At 39.6% G+C, this 20,067-nt stretch overlaps 1 protein-coding gene across 1 annotated transcript in view; it reads left to right on the top strand.

The window, feature by feature from the left end:
- Positions 1–18,832, top strand: part of LOC109965025 (serine palmitoyltransferase 2-like) — a 24,332-nt gene extending 5,500 nt beyond the window's left edge. Inside the window, exons 2-13 of the mRNA XM_020608733.1 lie at positions 1,053–1,247; positions 3,855–4,009; positions 5,310–5,458; positions 7,211–7,335; positions 8,089–8,182; positions 11,083–11,188; positions 12,177–12,381; positions 12,473–12,487; positions 13,215–13,341; positions 15,930–16,065; positions 16,844–16,973; positions 18,227–18,832. Of these exons, the coding sequence (XP_020464389.1) occupies positions 1,053–1,247; positions 3,855–4,009; positions 5,310–5,458; positions 7,211–7,335; positions 8,089–8,182; positions 11,083–11,188; positions 12,177–12,381; positions 12,473–12,487; positions 13,215–13,341; positions 15,930–16,065; positions 16,844–16,973; positions 18,227–18,346 (1,557 nt within the window). The 3' untranslated portion in view covers positions 18,347–18,832. The remainder of the gene's footprint in view (positions 1–1,052; positions 1,248–3,854; positions 4,010–5,309; positions 5,459–7,210; positions 7,336–8,088; positions 8,183–11,082; positions 11,189–12,176; positions 12,382–12,472; positions 12,488–13,214; positions 13,342–15,929; positions 16,066–16,843; positions 16,974–18,226) is intronic.
- The last annotated feature ends 1,235 nt before the right edge of the window (positions 18,833–20,067 follow it).

Below are 20,067 nucleotides of genomic sequence, written 5' to 3'. Positions count from 1 at the left end.
CTTTCAAATGCATGTTCAACAAGTGCTGGCTTCATCCTTAAATAGGGGCCACCTGATTCACACCTGTTATTTCACAAAATTGATGACCTCACTGATTGAATGCCACACTGCTATTTTTTTGAACACACCCCTTTCAACTAATTGCCCAATTGCACAGCCTTAAGAGCGCGCATATCATGAATGCTGGGTCTTGTTTGCTTTCTGAGAATCTACTGCACCTACTGGTAACTTGTTTGCCATGTAGCAATAAAAAATATACTAAAAACCTGGATTATTCTGGTTAGTCACATTGTACTGCTATTACTTTGAACAATACTGTATATCACTCAGCTCTGAGTGCACAGTCCTACACCAACAGCTCTTCCCTTATTTGGTAGTTAAATCTTTCCTTGTTGGCCTGTGCCACACCATTTTCTTTCCTGCAGTAGTTACTGTACAGCAGAACCAGGACTTAATACCGTGCTCTTATCTTCCTTCCACTTACAATTTGGCTACGCATAAATCACCTTTCAGTGAGTTACTGAAATCTCTGCTAATGATAGCAAAAGACAAGCTGTGTTTTTACTAAATAGGACAAAAGGAGAGGGAGTCACAGGAAATCAGGGCACAAGTTTATATAAAGAGCATTCCAAATACAATACTTGATCCCAGCTGAGGAATTAGTGAGGAAAATGTGTTTACATGTGAAGTTTTGAATACAGTATGTCTACATGAAACTGTCACTGCACCAGTGTTAACATGCACAGAATATTAAGCTACTACTCCAGTTTACTAAGTGTTTTTGATATCTGTTGAGTAAAACTTTGTTTTGACTAAAATAATTTTCTGCTCAAAATTCACATATTACAGCCAGAACCCTTGGGTTTGTAACACTTTATATCCACAGTTCACATGTTACAGAATACTGCAATAACCACTGTAAAGAAATAGTAATATGTGCTGAAATACACTTATTTTAGAGAAATTGATTAAAGCTGGCTATGTCCTTCATCAAGAGGTAGATCTGTGCCATGTTATCTGAATATCTGTTTTCTTTTTCTTTCTGGTTTCAGGTCAATGTTGCATCACAGTATGGCACCCTGTACAATCGGCCCTTCGTTGAGTCTTTCGAGGAGACACCCATGCTGGTGGCAGTACTCACATACATGGGATATGGGATCCTGACCATTTTTGGCTACCTGCGGGACTTTCTTCGTCACTGGAAGATTGAGAAGTGCCACATTGCCAGGGAGAAAGAAGAACAGAAGGTACAGTAAGGGAAGCCACAAACACAGTGTAGTCAGTTCAGGAACGAGGTAAAATACACAGCCAACCAATAAAATAAACACAGGAGTGAGTATACAGATGTCCTCAGGCAATCTAGAAAAGCTTTCACTGCTGAGTCACCGCACCTTTTGGTGAACCTGTTGAGCACCTTTGTAACTGCTGGCTTCATCCTTAAATAGGGGCCACCTGATTCACACCTGTTATTTCACAAAATTGATGACCTCACTGATTGAATGCCACACTGCTATTTTTTTGAACACACCCCTTTCAACTAATTGCCCAATTGCACAGCCTTAAGAGCGCGCATATCATGAATGCTGGGTCTTGTTTGCTTTCTGAGAATCTACTGCACCTACTGGTAACTTGTTTGCCATGTAGCAATAAAAAATATACTAAAAACCTGGATTATTCTGGTTAGTCACATTGTACTGCTATTACTTTGAACAATACTGTATATCACTCAGCTCTGAGTGCACAGTCCTACACCAACAGCTCTTCCCTTATTTGGTAGTTAAATCTTTCCTTGTTGGCCTGTGCCACACCATTTTCTTTCCTGCAGTAGTTACTGTACAGCAGAACCAGGACTTAATACCGTGCTCTTATCTTCCTTCCACTTACAATTTGGCTACGCATAAATCACCTTTCAGTGAGTTACTGAAATCTCTGCTAATGATAGCAAAAGACAAGCTGTGTTTTTACTAAATAGGACAAAAGGAGAGGGAGTCACAGGAAATCAGGGCACAAGTTTATATAAAGAGCATTCCAAATACAATACTTGATCCCAGCTGAGGAATTAGTGAGGAAAATGTGTTTACATGTGAAGTTTTGAATACAGTATGTCTACATGAAACTGTCACTGCACCAGTGTTAACATGCACAGAATATTAAGCTACTACTCCAGTTTACTAAGTGTTTTTGATATCTGTTGAGTAAAACTTTGTTTTGACTAAAATAATTTTCTGCTCAAAATTCACATATTACAGCCAGAACCCTTGGGTTTGTAACACTTTATATCCACAGTTCACATGTTACAGAATACTGCAATAACCACTGTAAAGAAATAGTAATATGTGCTGAAATACACTTATTTTAGAGAAATTGATTAAAGCTGGCTATGTCCTTCATCAAGAGGTAGATCTGTGCCATGTTATCTGAATATCTGTTTTCTTTTTCTTTCTGGTTTCAGGTCAATGTTGCATCACAGTATGGCACCCTGTACAATCGGCCCTTCGTTGAGTCTTTCGAGGAGACACCCATGCTGGTGGCAGTACTCACATACATGGGATATGGGATCCTGACCATTTTTGGCTACCTGCGGGACTTTCTTCGTCACTGGAAGATTGAGAAGTGCCACATTGCCAGGGAGAAAGAAGAACAGAAGGTACAGTAAGGGAAGCCACAAACACAGTATAGTCAGTTCAGGAACGATTGACGATTGTTCAGATGTCGTCAGGCAATCTAGAAAAGCTTTCACTGCTGAGTCACCGCACCTTTTGGTGAACCTGTTGAGCACCTTTGTAACTTCCAACAGCAGACTGTGCAGTCAGCATACCTTTGGAATGACTGAAACGTTCTTGTTGTTTTCAATGCAATGGCCTGAACAAAACTGCTGTCAAGGGAAAGGAGGCAAGATGTGTTTCAGGTGAAATAAACTGGTTTGGTAGACTGAGCTCCAATTAAATGAGAATGTAGAAACCATAGTGATGATTGGGAAACAGGCCTGGTCCATTTGTCACTTTAACCAGACTCAACCAAAGGGATATTTCCACCGGCAAAGCTTCCCATCAGTAGAAGCTATAGTACAGCCGCTCATATTTCAAACATTTTAACCGTAATTGCTTGAAGCCAGTGTTTGCAAAGGAAGTATACAGTTGGCTAGCAACACCTCAGATTATTTGATGCAATCTTGCCAGCTGTAGTGATATCCCAGGCAGGAAATCAACTGTAAGAAAAGTGTTTGTGTATATGTACCAGAGTCAAATTTCTCATGTTCAATACACCTGGCCAATAAAGCAGATTCTGATTCTGATGTGCTGAAAGATGTCGGTGCCTCCCATTCAGACACTGAGTATTTCATATATTCTCCCTAAGGTAGTATTACTTTCCTACACAATAGTATGAACTTGCATATTTCAGATTAGATTTTTGTCAACACATAGCTAATGATGGGAGCTGTCATTATATTTGTAACATGTCCTTGACCCCTCAGATTGTTTTCAACATGTTATGCAATGTTTGATTGCAAAGACCATTGTTTAAAGTATTTGGTTATGTTGAGGAAAGGGAGCTAATGGGATAGATGTGGGGAAGTCATTAAATCATTCTGAGGATATCCCATGGATGTTTCCTGTAAGAACCAAGGAAAATTATCCAACTTCCTGAGTCATGAGTTAAAATAGCAAGATCATATTTCTAGGGATTCAATTCTTTTCTAGCTAAACTTTTCAAAAATATAAATGGCATGTAGTTATTTGTTTTATAGACAAAGAAAACTCCCAATAGTCTAAAAACTCCTTTATTTTGGTTTAGATTCTTTCCATTTCTGATATTCAGACTATGCACCTCATTCACAATGTTCTCTTGTTCAGGATTTTGTGCCGCTCTACCAGGACTTTGAGAACTTTTACACCAGAAACCTCTACATGCGAATCAGAGACAGCTGGAACAGGCCTATATGCAGTGTCCCTGGGGCCAAAATGGATCTTCTGGAGCAAGCATCCCATGACTTCAACTGGACTTTTGAGTGAGAAAGACATCTCTTTTATTCAAGACTGAAAATACAGTAATCTGTAATTTTGCTCCCAGGTATTCAGCCAGAAAGCCACAATGCAACAATAGAAAGGACAATTGTGCCATATGGTGGATGTCCCCATTAAGGATTACTGCTAACTGTGCTACCACTTTTATTTCCCACTAACACAAAGAAGAGACACATTTCACTTGAGACAAAGGGCTGGTTAATATTAGAAATCTGCAGCCATGTGAGCAAGGTTACACACTCACTCGCTGACCAGAGCTGACACAGATTACAGCACTGTAAAACACATTGTTATGTTATGTTATGTGGTACAGCACTGTAAAACACATTGTTATGTTGTAGAAGACACTGGAAAGTAGAAGTGGCTTTTGAGTTTTAGGTATGCAATATTGTGGTTCCTGTGGTCATTATTACCCACTGGAGGAATTATCCACTTATCGACTTAATGCAGATGTCTTGAATCAGTGTACAGTATCGGTCTGCTAGTAAGTAAAGTACAGCACAAGAATGTCAGACTAGGTTAGAAGTCCTTTAGAAACGGTGTCGCCGTTAGTTTGTCCACCAGAGACCACCGACAAGTTTATTTTTACACTGTAAAGTATACAATATGTATCTTGGTCACAGTTCTATCTATTTTATTTTCTTCCCAACCCAATGCAAGGCACATATGTTGTCTGAAGTCTAAACAGCAGAAACCACATGGAACAAGATCAGTGTAGATTTGAGCTCATTTGTAGCACATCAAAACCAGGTTTGTTTTGTTTCTCTTCATATGTGACTGACATGAATAATTGCATGCATGATCCTGTTAAATCATATTGAAATGGAGAATTTAAATTGTGCTTCGGGCCACTTTCATGTGTGGTTTATAAGTGTGATATGAACATTAACATCCTATCTTGACTTGTCACTGCTGTTTGAAGAAGGCTGCAGAGCAGCAGCAGTGGAAGGTGTTCTGTGAAGTGTAAGGGGGGTGTGTGTGTGAAGTTGTACACTGTGACGAGAAGAGCAGAAAGCAAAAATCAGAGGACATGAAGTGCCAGGAAGAAGGTGGGACATCTGCATCAATCGTTGTTGGATCCCAGCTGAGACTGAAAGGACTGGAAAAACAGAGCACTTTAATGTCGTCAAGCTTCTCACTGCACTTAAATCAATTTTTTTTTTTTTTTTAAGTAGCTGTACTAGTTGTTGTTATTATTATTATTAATTGTGGTAATACACTTCCAAAACATCAGCTTCCTTTAACTGATTGTTTCTTCTCTGATCATCTCCTTCTCCCTCTCAGGTACACAGGTCGGATAGTGCAGGATGTGATTAACTTGGGGTCGTATAATTACCTCGGCTTCGCTGAGAATACTGGTCCATGTGCTGACTCTGCAGCTGAGGTCACAATGAAGTATGGTGTCGGAGTTGCAAGCACCAGGCAGGAGATCGGTACAAACACACACCAAAACACAACAGGCACACCCTCTGTCGTTGTTATAACTGGAACGTAACAGCAAGAAGGTGTAGGGATTAATTCATCATATGGGCCAATCTATTTGTGTCACATTGGAAACTAAAGCCATGGATTCTGTCAGTGCAAATACTGTTTGATTGTAATGCAAATATAAAGTTCTCTTTAATATTTTAGCTTTATTTCTCCTGCACAGAAATCACTGTTTTTTTTTCTGACAAAACCTTGGGTGGATATAAAGCAATCTCTCTAAGAGGTTCTATATACTTTAGAAAACCATGGCTGTAGAACAAGCCTGATAAGATCCACATCAGCCTGGAAGAGGTGAAGTAGGTCATCTGATTAGCAGATTTTTATGATAGAGTAGAATGAATGTCACCTCTCTTCTAACACTGGGAGAAGGCCAGCCCCCAATTTGATAAAGAGGTCAGTAGTATGTGCTCCATTAAAGCTGCCAGTTGGAAATCTAATAAATTGAAGCATGTATATACTGTACAGTACATAATCTAGCACTTAGAGACTGATTTCATGAGTGTTTAGTTCATGGAGGTTTTACGTTACACTTTGTGCTGTGCTTTTAAAGAATGGAGTTGTCTGGATTTAAAAAAAATCTTTATTGAATTTTTTGCTAAGAATTAGATGAGAAGATTGATACCTTTCTCATGTCTTATGTTTTTGGCTCCCTGTGTGTTTTGTTGGTTAGCAGGCCTATGGACAAAATGCTGTACTTGGTACAGATGCTGGTGGTTAGATTTTGGCTGAAAAAGGTCAAGGTCACAAAAAAACAAAACAAAACAAAAATTCCCTTCTTTAATATGTGGCAAAATTTGACAAAAAAGCATTTTTTCATCAAAAGTTATCTATCACATATATGTAGGGTTGCAAGGTCTATCAGCAGACCCAATTTCATCTGGATCTGATCCGTATTCCAAATCTGATGGTCATTTAAAGTTGAAAACCCCATTTGTTTAACGCATATTTTCTGCCATAACTTAGCCTATAATTAAGATAAAACCCTGAAATGTTCAGGTACAGTATAACTGCCTCTCAGATTAGAAAAGATCATCTGAATCCGATCAGGATCAAGGATTTTAGGAAACATTTTGTGTTGTTCTGGATCCATTTGTGTAAGCGAATGTTGTCTTGGCAGAGGTACATGCACTCTCTTGTGTTGAATATGAAACTACAGCCAACAAATGGTTAGCTGAAGTTAGCATAAAGACTGGAAGAAGGGCAAACGGCTAGCCCAGTTCTGTCTGTTGAAAAATGAAATCCGCCAATCAGGCATCGCTTAAGAGCACCATTTAATACATGTGTTTTTTGTACACACTGAATACAAAAAGAGAGCTAAGAAAGTCCTGTGACCTTGCAGTGACAAAAAATATTTCAGGAAACAGTCCAGCACATACCCTTGACCATGACTTATTATTTTTACACTAGGGTTTTTCACACACATTAATTATGGGCAAGCATTTTTTAATTTTGGAAAGAGCCTTTGTTTATGCTGAACTAAGAGAAGGTCACTGTCTCTTAGCTTTAGCCCCACAGTGAGCAGGTAGTGATTAATCTTGTAAGTGTACATACAATCTTCTAAGTATCTTGTAAGAAAATAAGTGTAATTCCCAAACTGTCAGTCTTGCACTAAAAAAAAAAAAAATCTGTGTGCGATACATTTTAGAGGGGCTGATTGTTATATGTGTATGATGACCTCCTGTATGTCTGCACCTCAGGTAACCTGGAAAAACATGAGGAGATGGAGAAACTGGTGGCTAGGTTCCTGGGCGTGGAGTCAGCCATGGCTTTTGGGATGGGGTTTGCAACCAACTCCATGAACATTCCAGCACTGGTGGGCAAGGTAAGACCACAAATGGTAGGTTGTTCCTCAGTAGAGCGGTTATCTGTTCTTGCAGTATGCATTTCTTATCTGTACTCTTTGGCTTCCTGTTTTGTTTTGTTTTGTTTTTGGTTTTGGTTTTTTTTTCCCCAGCCATTTAGTTGTCACAGCACTTTTTCTCAACTTTTTCTGTGTCCGCCATCTCACTGCCACTCACTCTCTTTATATTACATAAATGTAGTTATGTATTTGTGTATAAATGCCAAAGATGAAATAAGTTCAGTACCTTGCACGTTTGTGTGGTCTCTAATAAAAACATTCCCTAACGACATACCATCATAGCTCACAGGTAACACCAAGTACACAGGGACACATAGCCAACTTCAGAGCTCATATCAGGAGCTCACACTTCCTGTTGGCAAAGGCATTTGGTGGGGTGACGCCTTCGTGCTAGTGTGAAAAATAACACGGAGTTCAGCCCAGTCAGTTTTGTTATGTTGCTGCTGATGCTATTTGGCAGGTAGGTATTTCTCCACGTAGTTAGTTTCCAGTGTGGAGTGAAAGCACTGGAGTGTGGAATTCTTTTGTTCTTGTGAAATCATGCAGACCTGCTGGTCAAGAGGTGTAGATTTCTTGCTCAATGGGTTCCCTTAATTGGCAAATAGTGCAGTCAAAAACATAGGCCTATGTACCAGATTTGTTGTCTACATGGAATTTTATTTGTAACCTTGTGCGTATAAATACTTTCATTCACATCAGTCTTGTGTCCTGCAGGGCTGTCTGATTCTGAGTGATGAATTGAACCACACCTCTCTGGTCCTAGGAGCCAGACTCTCTGGGTCCACCATCAGAGTCTTCAAACACAACAGTGAGTCTGTGTTAACAAACATGTCATATCACCTACACCTGCATTTGTGTCTTTCTGTTTGACAGTCCTGCAGTTTAGCTGATTTGCCTTCATGTTCAGTCATGTGTATAATGCTTCTTCAGTCATGTCTTGAATGCACTTGTTCTCCAAATGGCTATTATTGTTAGTCTGTCTGGCTTTTATTGCCTCATGTCAATGTTGTACATCACTATTTTTTTGTAATTGATATAATACATTATAGTGTGCACATACTGCTGGAGCATTCTGCATTTTCTGTCTCTGGCTTATTCTTGGGTCATATTATGAATATTTAGTAAAAACCTGATCAACCTAAGTGGCTGAGATTTAAGAACATTTTATTGTAAATTCACAGAAGACGCTAAAAACATAGATACAAAGAAGAGGTCTGGTACATACAGTATATGAAGATGTGTTGTAAGAAACAAATGCCACCAATTTCTGATATTGAATCTAACTGGGATTATAAGCGTGTCTCTATCATTAAAGACATGCTGGTTCACAGAAATTTTCAACCTATAAGGGGGAAAGGAATGGTGTAAAAGATCCTTGGGCACATACTATATACAGGTACTGTAAATGTGTGAATGCCACATGCAAACACCGCTCCGGTGTACTGCAGTAGAAAGATTAAACAGATAAAAAATGGGTAAAATATCCAAAAATAAGATGCATGTGAATGACCGACTGTGTCACCGTAAATATGCCATCAGCATTAAAAATCCAGATTATCACATGGTGCGACATTTTGCTGAACGCCATGATGTTATGATTTCTTTTTATGACATTGTTTGATGTCGTTGTGATGGTTATCTCCTTCAATTTGCAGTATTGTTATTTCCAGTGTATTGCCTGTACCTTGCACGTTTGTGTGGTCTCTAATAAAAACATTCCCTAACGACATACCATCATAGCTCACAGGTAACACCAAGTACACAGGGACACATAGCCAACTTCAGAGCTCATATCAGGAGCGCACACTTCCTGTTGGCAAAGGCATTTGGTGGGGTGACGCCTTCGTGCTAGTGTGAAAAATAACACGGAGTTCAGCCCAGTCAGTTTTGTTATGTTGCTGCTGATGCTATTTGGCAGGTAGGTATTTCTCCACGTAGTTAGTTTCCAGTGTGGAGTGAAAGCACTGGAGTGTGGAATTCTTTTGTTCTTGTGAAATCATGCAGACCTGCTGGTCAAGAGGTGTATATTTCTTGCTCAATGGGTTCCCTTAATTGGCAAATAGTGCAGTCAAAAACATAGGCCTATGTACCAGATTTGTTGTCTACATGGAATTTTATTTGTAACCTTGTGCGTATAAATACTTTCATTCACATCAGTCTTGTGTCCTGCAGGGCTGTCTGATTCTGAGTGATGAATTGAACCACACCTCTCTGGTCCTAGGAGCCAGACTCTCTGGGTCCACCATCAGAGTCTTCAAACACAACAGTGAGTCTGTGTTAACAAACATGTCATATCACCTACACCTGCATTTGTGTCTTTCTGTTTGACAGTCCTGCAGTTTAGCTGATTTGCCTTCATGTTCAGTCATGTGTATAATGCTTCTTCAGTCATGTCTTGAATGCACTTGTTCTCCAAATGGCTATTATTGTTAGTCTGTCTGGCTTTTATTGCCTCATGTCAATGTTGTACATCACTATTTTTTTGTAATTGATATAATACATTATAGTGTGCACATACTGCTGGAGCATTCTGCATTTTCTGTCTCTGGCTTATTCTTGGGTCATATTATGAATATTTAGTAAAAACCTGATCAACCTAAGTGGCTGAGATTTAAGAACATTTTATTGTAAATTCACAGATGACGCTAAAAACACAGATACAAAGAAGAGGACTGGTACATACAGTATATGAAGATGTGTTGTAAGAAACAAATGCCACCAATTTCTGATATTGAATCTAACTGGGATTATAAGCGTGTCTCTATCATTAAAGACATGCTGGTTCACAGAAATTTTCAACCTATAAGGGGGAAAGGAATGGTGTAAAAGATCCTTGGGCACATACTATATACAGGTACTGTAAATGTGTGAATGCCACATGCAAACACCGCTCCGGTGTACTGCAGTAGAAAGATTAAACAGATAAAAAATGGGTAAAATATCCAAAAATAAGATGCATGTGAATGACCGACTGTGTCACCGTAAATATGCCATCAGCATTAAAAATCCAGATTATCACATGGTGCGACATTTTGCTGAACGCCATGATGTTATGATTTCTTTTTATGACATTGTTTGATGTCGTTGTGATGGTTATCTCCTTCAATTTGCAGTATTGTTATTTCTAGTGTATTGCCTGCAAGTATATAACCCACTATCACAAATCTACCCTTAAGGGACTTTAAGGACTCCCTCTGTCCTTAGACAGATGGAAGATGCCTCAGGAGACAGGGAAAAGAGCCTTCTTCCAGGATGAACAGACATGCAATAGATGTCATGTGTACAGTCAGAATGAGGAGATGGGTCATATTTGAACAATGTTCTATAAACAGTTTGTATTTACTGTTTACACCTTAACAGGGTGGTGAGGTCCAAATCAGCTTGTATTCCAACCAGTATGCATGACTAAATAAAGGCTGTATATATCTCCCTGCCCTGTCCTGCCCAAGAGAATGCTTTTTTTTTTCTCCACATTTTCATTCCAACTGTGGAAAAAGAGTAACCGCTGGTTGCTGAGTCGATCATTTCAATCAAGCACTCAATATTCAGCATTGTAGGCCTGTCCACATTTTGTTTGAGGTTATATTGAAACTGTGTAAGCAAGTGTCCTACTTTCTTCTAATGAATTTCCAGCACACCAAAAACTGCAAATGGTTTTTAGTCACCACTGCCGACATGAATGTAACTCTCTCTTGATTTTTCTGTCAGATATGCAGAGCCTTGAGAAACTGCTGAGGGATGCCATAGTTCATGGGCAGCCCAGGACTCACAGACCATGGAAGAAGATCCTCATAGTGGTAGAGGGCATTTACAGGTAGCTTTTCTATTTTCTTAAATTAGACCTTGTAGGACATTGTAAGGCATTTTGGTTCAGTTGTCTCATCATCTATTATTCAGATGTTGAAGTAGGTTTAATCAGTACTGAGCACTGTGTTTGTAGCATTTATAGATGAAAGTGCCATTAGACAAAAGCTGTGGAACAATAGGAGTCACCCACTTTAAAATCCTCATGATTTCCTTCCAAGTTTCAACATGAACATTGCTTAATTCAGTTACACAAGTAGTAGTTTTGTCAGATTTTGTGTTGTCCTGCAGTACATCAACTAATTTTAGCTATTACGTATACCGTGCAAGAAATCTGTTGTTCTTGTTCCGCTTTCGGCTGCCCCGCATTGGGTCACCACAGTGGATTACTGCAATCCACGTACAATATGCGATGCAACCCTCCCATTTTATCTGAACTGGGGACTGGCACATAAAATATTTACCTTAAGCTACTGATCTGTAGTAGTTTAAAAACTGGGCAAAGCAATTAATGTGAGGGAAAATCTTACACAACCACATGTGTAAAAAAAAAAAACAACACATTTCCAGAATGAGCACTTTGCTTCTGTTGATGGTACATGTGGTTCCATTAGTTAGTACAGGATTGATACTCCTGTGACTGGATTGCTGGTAAAGAAAGCAGATTCAGTGCTTGGTTAGTTCTTGTCATGCACACAGTGAACAATGTTAATGGGTTACTCTGTTCTGCCTGACTGGCTGGTACAAGGAGCTGCACTATGTCCTGCAGTTATTCAATTATGTAATATTTCTGGTATTTCCTAGAACATTATTATCATACCTTTTATGTATGTTACCATAATATTTATGATGAACACTGTTCAACAGTCGACAAGCCCCTGACGGTTTTAAACTACAACAAATATTTCCTGGACTGTCAGGCAAGAAGTGAACATGAACACTACAGGGAATTTGACACTAGCTATTACACATTCTACTTTGCCTTTTCCTCCCTGCAGCATGGAGGGCAGTATAGTTCGCCTGCCAGAGGTGATTGCCCTGAAGAAACGCTACCGAGCCTACCTTTACCTAGATGAGGCCCACAGCATAGGTGCCCTGGGCCCAAGGGGAAGAGGTGTGGTCGATTACTTTGGGGTTGACAGCCACGATGTGGATGTCATGATGGGCACCTTTACCAAGAGCTTTGGTGCTGCAGGGGGATACATTGCAATACTTTTGCAAGGCACTGTATATCTTCCTGCCTTGCCCTGTGATGGGCACCTTTACCAAGAGCTTTGGTGCTGCAGGGGGATACATTGCAGGGAAACAGGTGAGGATGGGGTGCTGTGGGTTTATTTTATGGCTATTTAATTTGGTTTAGAAGCAAACTTATAAAAAAGATGTGCACATAAGAGATGCCAGGAGCAGCACAGCTGACTTCTAGCTCTTGTATAGTTTCCCAGTTCATAAACCCAGTGTAAATGTAATGCTGATGTTCAATGTACTCTGAGATCATACTATGAATGCTTAAGGTGTAGTCTCAGTGACAAAAGGACACCTGTCATCTGAGCAATGTGGATGCACAGCCTTGCAATTCATGGTCACTGCATTACTGACGCATTAGCCCTGTTCCCATCACTGTGATGACACCGACTAATGAAAACACAGAAAACCTGATTTCTAGACGTATACAGCTTTGTCTCCGTGAAATGCTTCAGGGATTGACACCCAAGAAAATGAGTCATAGCGCATGTGCAGCAAAGGTTCAGAACCAATCAAAATGTCAACCACTCTTATCACCTTCACTGCACATCCTCAGTTTTTGTTTTGGAGAAAGGCACTAGTCTAGGAATGTGTCATACGGTTACATTATGTAGCTCATAATGAGGAGGTCTTGCAAAGCTTGTTTATAAGTAGAAGAACAAAATGTATCAGTTTTGATCAGACCTGCACTTTGTGTTGGATATCTGGGCCTTTTATAGTTTTACAATCTGTAATTATAACCAATTGTTCTGCTGCATATCTACTTAAATGTCCTGTGTATCTGCTGGGTTTAGGAGCTTATTGAGTACCTGCGCTCCCATTCCCACAGTGCGGTCTATGCCACCTCTATGTCTCCTCCTGTGGTGGAGCAAATCATCACTTCTATGAAGTGCATTATGGGGGAGGATGGCACAACAATAGGTGAGTCCACATTCATACAATAATAAGTGTTTTAAGATGTGTATAAAAAAATAAAAATACAAAAAGCTCTGTCCTAAAGGCTAATTTCTTAAGTAGGATTCCCAGGGATGCAGAGTAACAGCAGGAGGTTAAGGTTTCTAATGTTTCTCTCTAAAGTACAAGAAAGGCACGGAGGCATTTGTGATTTTATAATAGACAATGAGCCGGAATGTTTCAGGCACAAAACCAAAGCCAAGAAAATTAGATTTTATGTTGTGTGTCTTAAAATATTGGCTACAGATAAACAAAATGAGCCTGCTTTTGGTGTCTTTATATTCCAACCACAAAGTTGAGTCCCTGGCTCAGAGAGAAGACTGACATGCTTAAAGTAATTATTTAAATAGCACCTATATTTTTAAATGTTCAATTCAGGCACAAGACCTACCAGGTCAATGATACACTTTTAAAGTTGCATTTATAATCTGTTTTAAGATCTGGAGGAGCAGCTACTGACAAGATGAGGCATTTTAGTCTAAAGATGGAGGAACTGTCAGCAACAAAGAGTAAAGAAACCACATATATTCAGTACAATTAGCACATTTGGTTTGTAGAGGACTTACTTTGTGGCAGTGTTCAATGAATTTATCATCAGCTACTGTAATTCCCATCATTATCCACCAGGTGTCAGGGTAAGCAAGTAAGATCTAAGAGGGGCTTCACCATTTTAAATAAAGTTGGTAGTATGCTCTCTCTGACTTGTTTACATTAATTTCAGTAGGTTTTTAAGGCTGGTCCTCATTTGATTACTTATTTTTCCATCTCCATCATGAGAATGGCTAACCCTAACGTCAGCAGTGCAAACTTTAAACCACTCTAACATAAACGAAACAAACTGGTCGCAGATCTTTCTCAGATTGAATTTGTTCTCATTTCTTTGTGTACTTGCATACAAGAAATTATTAAATGGTGTTCCTCCCAGCCCATTGCAATGCCACATCAATAAAAGCACAATATCTAAACTATTTCTAATAAATACATTCCTTTTTGGGCAGCACACAGCCCTGGAGGAAGACAAAAGGTCAATTCGGGCATTTAATTGTAATTAAATCTGCTCACCTGTCATCCCAGGTGTAAGTTGGTACCCAAGTTGAGGACTGGTAAAATTCAGTCACAGAAAATGTGACATACGAGCCCCTCCATCGAATACTGTACTTAAGTTGACTTGCGTATGTGATAAATGATTCACAGCTTATTTCTTTTTCTCTGAATGGATGGCTACGCAGTTATAGCATGGCATCTGACTGGTTAAGCCTTGTGTTTGGTTCTACTATAACATAAATGTCAAAAGGGGGGGTTAAATCAATAAAGGAACAGGAGTGTACTGGTGATGCCATGTTGGAAAGTGGATGGGGTTGTTATGCAATTGAAAATCAGGGTTGTGTCAAATTGGAGTGTATCTACGTGTTGTTAGTGATGATTTAGTGGTTTTGTTTACTTTCCAGGCTGTCAGAGATTGTGATATTTTCGCAATAGTTCATTTTCTTAATTGAGTATGGTAGGAAGACAAGGTCTGCAACTGAAGTATTTTTGCATTGATTTTGTTCTAGTTCTATCCATGAGCTATTATGACTGTCCTTCTGAATCCATGTAACTAAATATTGTAGTTGATTTGCTAAGAAATAATGCTGAAAATATGGTGCTTCTAGGCCACCTTGTGATTTCTCCTTCTGAAGTGTTGACAGGGAAATTTGGGGTTTCTTGTTATTCCAGTAAAATTGTGAAGTTAGAGAATCGAGTGATTTGAACCATTTATCTGTAGGTGTTGTCGGTAACATTGAAAAAAATGTATTTGTGGTAAAGTTTTCATTTTGAATGTAGCAATTCGGCCAATGAGTGAAAGTGGGAGGTTGGACCAGTGTTTGAAGTCATCTTCTATCTTTTTTAGCAGAGGGGTGTAGTTAAGGTTAAAAAGTTCTGGCAGCTTGGAGGAAATAATAATACCTAAATGTTTAATGAAGTGGAAGGGGGCAGTCTTGAGCTGCAGCATCCCAGGCATCTTCAGAGAGTGGCAATATGGTGGATTTATTCCAGTTTATTGTGGAGAATGTGTTAATAATGGAGAAAGTTTCTCATAGTGAACTGTGTGGGTCCTGTAAATATAATCATCTGCATAAAGACAAATTTTATGTTGAGTTACTATTTTGTATTCCTTTGCTATTATTCTGTCGTGTTGCTGCTGCTAGAGGTTCAATGAAAATGGCGAATAGAGATGCTGAGAGTAGGCATCCTTGTCTGGTTCCCCGGTGAAGTGTGAAACTTTGTGTAAAAGAATAACTAGCGAAGTGTTTGTTTATTCTCAGTGACTGTGCGCCGTCATGTTGAATATCCCCACACTCTCATGATCTCGCGATACTCAGTATGTCATCCTCCACAGCCAGCTCTCTCCTGCCAGTTTCAGTTTTAAGATCTAAATGAGATGGTCGTGAGACTATATGTGTAACTTGTTTGTATTTTAGTGACCTTATGAAATGACCTGACAAATAGTGTGTGATAAACTTTGTGCATTTCATTTGTTGTCAACCCTCATTTCTTCTTCCTGTCATTCTCAGGCTGTGAGCGCGTGCGACAGCTGGCAGAGAACACAGTCTATTTCCGCAAGAGGCTTAGAAAAATGGGATTCATCATCTACGGCAACAAGGACTCTCCTGTCATACCCATGATGCTGTACATGCCTGCCAAGATAGGGTGAGCCTCAAGATTTGAACTAGCCGCTGCCATATTAGGATTCTGACAACATCGGGGCTACTTTATTTGTCTGAAACTTAATTTTAGATGTTAACAATTATAAAACTATGTATCTCGAGAAAGAAATTGTCTACTATAAGAAAATTATTACACAAGTGTTATGTACAGTATGTGTGTAATCTTAGGTGGGTTTGATATTTTAATATCTGATTCCATATTGGGTTTCTCTTTTAATCTGACCAGAAATTAATTTAGGATTTCCCTCAAACTTTTATTTTTAACTAAATACAAACCCCCTTGTATATGGAATCTAGGATACAACTGCCAATAGGAAAATTTGCAATATTTAGTTTACTTGTGCTGATAAAGATGTCTCTTTAGACTCTGGTCAAATTGAGGACTTTCCTCTGTGTTGTTGCTCTATTCTCTAGTAAAAATTGAATGTAAAAGTTCATACTTCAGCTTGAAAACAGTGGTGAGACCAAAAGTGTTCAGTAATTGAACTTGAACTCAGTGAACCAAGTTAAAATATTTACTACTTTTTGGCCAAACTATTCCGCGCAGCTTGCTGTAACTAAAATGCCCATCCCTTCCATAATATAAAGGAGTAATCCTTATCAGAGTTTTGAGGCCATATCTGATCCCATGCAGATGCAACATATCTGCTAACATGGCAAGCCATTGTTGAAACGACATGTTTGAACAATAGCAGTTTCTTAGAATGCCTTGGGACAGGTGTTAATGTTTTATTGTTGTCTCATCATGTTTTTCCCTCCAGAGCGTTTGGCAGGGAGATGTTGAAGAGGAACATTGGGGTGGTGGTCGTGGGCTTCCCCGCTACACCTATCATTGAGTCCCGGGCACGCTTCTGCATCTCAGCCGCCCACACAAAAGATATGCTCGACAGGGTAACAAATGTATACTTTAAACTTGTAGATGGATAAGAAGCCAAAAAAAATCAAGATTAAACAACTCACTGCATTTCAGTGGTAGGGCTGGTACTAACTGGGGCTGACTTATGTCGAGTTATATTCCTTAAAGTCAGGCCTCTTCTGTTTCAAGATGGTGTAATGACCTTCAGGTTGTCTGCAACTAAGCCAAGAGACCATGGTGACATTAAAGAGCAGTCTAATGGGTGGAAAAACTGTCTGTAATTGGAAGGACACAGGTATGATGGCGTGTGACCTCAAATACAGTACCTGCTTATGGAGAATTCTTTGAGTCACTTCAGACACATTGAACCCCTCACTTCTCTGGCTGTGTCTGACCTCCATATTACAGAGGCCTGTAAAAAGAGGAGTCTATCACTCTGGGATGAAAGGACCCGGAAAAGTTCAAATGAAACGCCTCCAATCAAAAATGATAGTAAAGTGTCAGCTGAATCACTCAGCAGGTTTATGGACAGTGATTTCACAGTATATTGCTGTAGCAGTGATTAAAGTTCACACCTCCACCCTAACCTTCCTCTTTAATCATTGTGTTAGTCTATCAAGGGCAGAGCTTTGATTGCTCTGGGCACCACCTCCATAAGCTGTCCACAAGAGCTCTTCTACCACACCGCAGACCTGCCTGCTCTTCATCTACCAGCCACTGTCTTCAACTCCTCAGTGTGTCTCTCCTTTTAACATGAGTATAGATTGTCTCACACAGTGGCTGAGCCTGCCTTTCCTATCTAATTTGAATGTCCTTGTGACTCAAGTTAGCTCAGGTACAGACCATATTTTCCAGGAAATGCTGTCTGTTCGGGGCTGTACTTGGCTTCTCTAAAATATACTGGAGATAGGGAGTTGTAGTGTTACAGTCTCTCTCTGTTAACCTTCGTCTCTGTTTCATTCTCTCATACTGTGATGTGTCATGTTGATTTATCTTTATTGTACTATTGAGCTTTTTGTAGTTTTGTTTTCTCTTTCAGCCATATACACACAGATAATTTGATACATATATGTTGCAAGTGCTGCAAACCGATGTAAAAATGCATCAGCTCAAAGCTGCACTAGTCAATATTTTTATATTAACTGTAAAGATTGTGATTTAGTCTTACAAGACAGGTGTGTTTTTTTTTTCTCATTAAATGTCTTGGTTGGTGCGGCTTTAAATTTCCTCAAGCCACATATTGCCCTTCATGTTGACAGCTTTTTTTTATTTATAAATGTCTCCACAGGCTCTGAGTGTCATCAGCGAAGTAGGGGACCTTCTTCAGCTCAAGTACTCCCGACGCAGAATGCAGCCATCGTTGGTGCGGCCCTTTGACAATAATATGTATGAGGACATTGACGACTGATGAACCACTCCTCTCCCAAAGTGGCGTGAGTCAGAAGAACTCCAGAAAATGCAGAACGGGTCAAGATGGATCACAAGTCTTCCACAAGGACTGAGATGTGCACAGGTGCCCTTTGTCACTAGCTTGTCATAATGCAACCACCCAACAAAGGGAAAAACACTTAAAACTATCATCTAATTCTACTTTGCCTTACCTAAACATGCACAACCTGTGGTGAACACACAGCTCTACTTTTTCCTGTGTGCTTTTTATTTTTTATATCACATTGTGTCTAAGATTTATGTAAGTACATTTGTAGTGCTTGTAGTATTGTCATGTTCAGCCTTTTTATTCTTTATGGGAAGTGTACAGACATCAGCTTTCCAAATGTCTTGGCAATTGTGCGCTTCTGGGATATTTTTTCATATTGGAGATCTAAAATCAACTTTACTGGAGTTGAGTTAGATTGCTTTAAATTGTCAGTCAAAATTAAAAGAACTAAAACTTGTTCGTCTTTCTTTCAGAGCAGTTCTAATCACACAGAACAAATAGACTGAAGGCACGAAGCACTGGATGTTGCATTGTTTGCATGTGACTGATTTTACCTTCACCAGCTCAGAATAAAAGGGTGTTCTTTACACATCTTCCAACAACATGCAGCTGATTCACCTGCCTCAAAGACCAGGGGCAGCAAACATTTCAGAACAGACAGAACCGGAGTACACTGACTGAGGTGCTGCCTCTAATGATGCAACCAAACTAGAATGGCTTGTTTGCGTCATTAAAGGCAGCAAGTCAATCAGAGTGCTCCAGTCTCTTCTGGAAGCCAGGACCTTATATTCCTTTGAATCTTGTTGTTGACATTGTGCACTTGTCCTTTTTTTTTTTTTACATTTTTTGTGTATTAACTTTATTAGCAATCTGGTTCATTATTTTCTATCTCCACTGACATTGCGATTAGTTCTAGTATTTTCAAATTCAAATTTTATTTGTATAGCACCAAATCACAACAAAAGTCATCTTAGGGCACTTTACAAACTAAGGTCTAGACCTTACCATTATCACTGCTATTATAGAGGAAAACCCAACAAATCCCCCTTGAGCAAGCACTTGGCGACAGCAGGGAGGAAAACCTCCCTTTAATGGAAGAAACCTCCAACAGACCCTGGCTCTTGGTGGGCAGCCTTCTGCCTTGACCAGTTGGGGTGAGAAGATAGAGGAGAGAGAAGAGATAAGAAAAGCAACAAGACACAACAACAAACAAACGCTGGTCAAGTTGATGTGGCCAGGGCTACCTGTAGAAAGGCACAGGGTTTAAGATATGATGGAGCCTTGTCATTAAGGGTTTTGTATGTTAGGAGAAGGATTTTAAATTCTATTCTGACTTTTACAGGGAGCCAGTGGAGAGAAGCTAATATGGGAGAGATATGATCTCTCTTGCTCGTTCCTGTCAGTCCTCTGGCTGCAGCATTTTGGATTAACTGGAGGCTTTTTAGGGAATTATTGGGACATCCTGATAGTAAAGAGTTACAGTAGTCCAGCCTGGAAGTAACAAATGCATGGACTAGTTTTTCAGCATCACTTTGAGACAGGATGCTCCTGATTTTTGCAATACGGTGCAGAAAGGCAGTTCTAGAGACTTGGTTTATGTTTGATTTAAAGGTTCCTCACAGTAGTACTGGAGGCGAGAGCTATGTCATCTAAAGTAACTATATGATTAGACAGCAGATTTCTAAGGTTTT

This window comes from Monopterus albus, unplaced genomic scaffold, assembly GCF_001952655.1.
Source record: "Monopterus albus unplaced genomic scaffold, M_albus_1.0 scaffold94.1, whole genome shotgun sequence".
Classification (NCBI taxonomy): domain Eukaryota; kingdom Metazoa; phylum Chordata; class Actinopteri; order Synbranchiformes; family Synbranchidae; genus Monopterus; species Monopterus albus.
The sequence above is the reverse complement of the archived record's forward strand: the minus strand, read 5'-3'. Positions and strand labels throughout refer to the sequence as shown.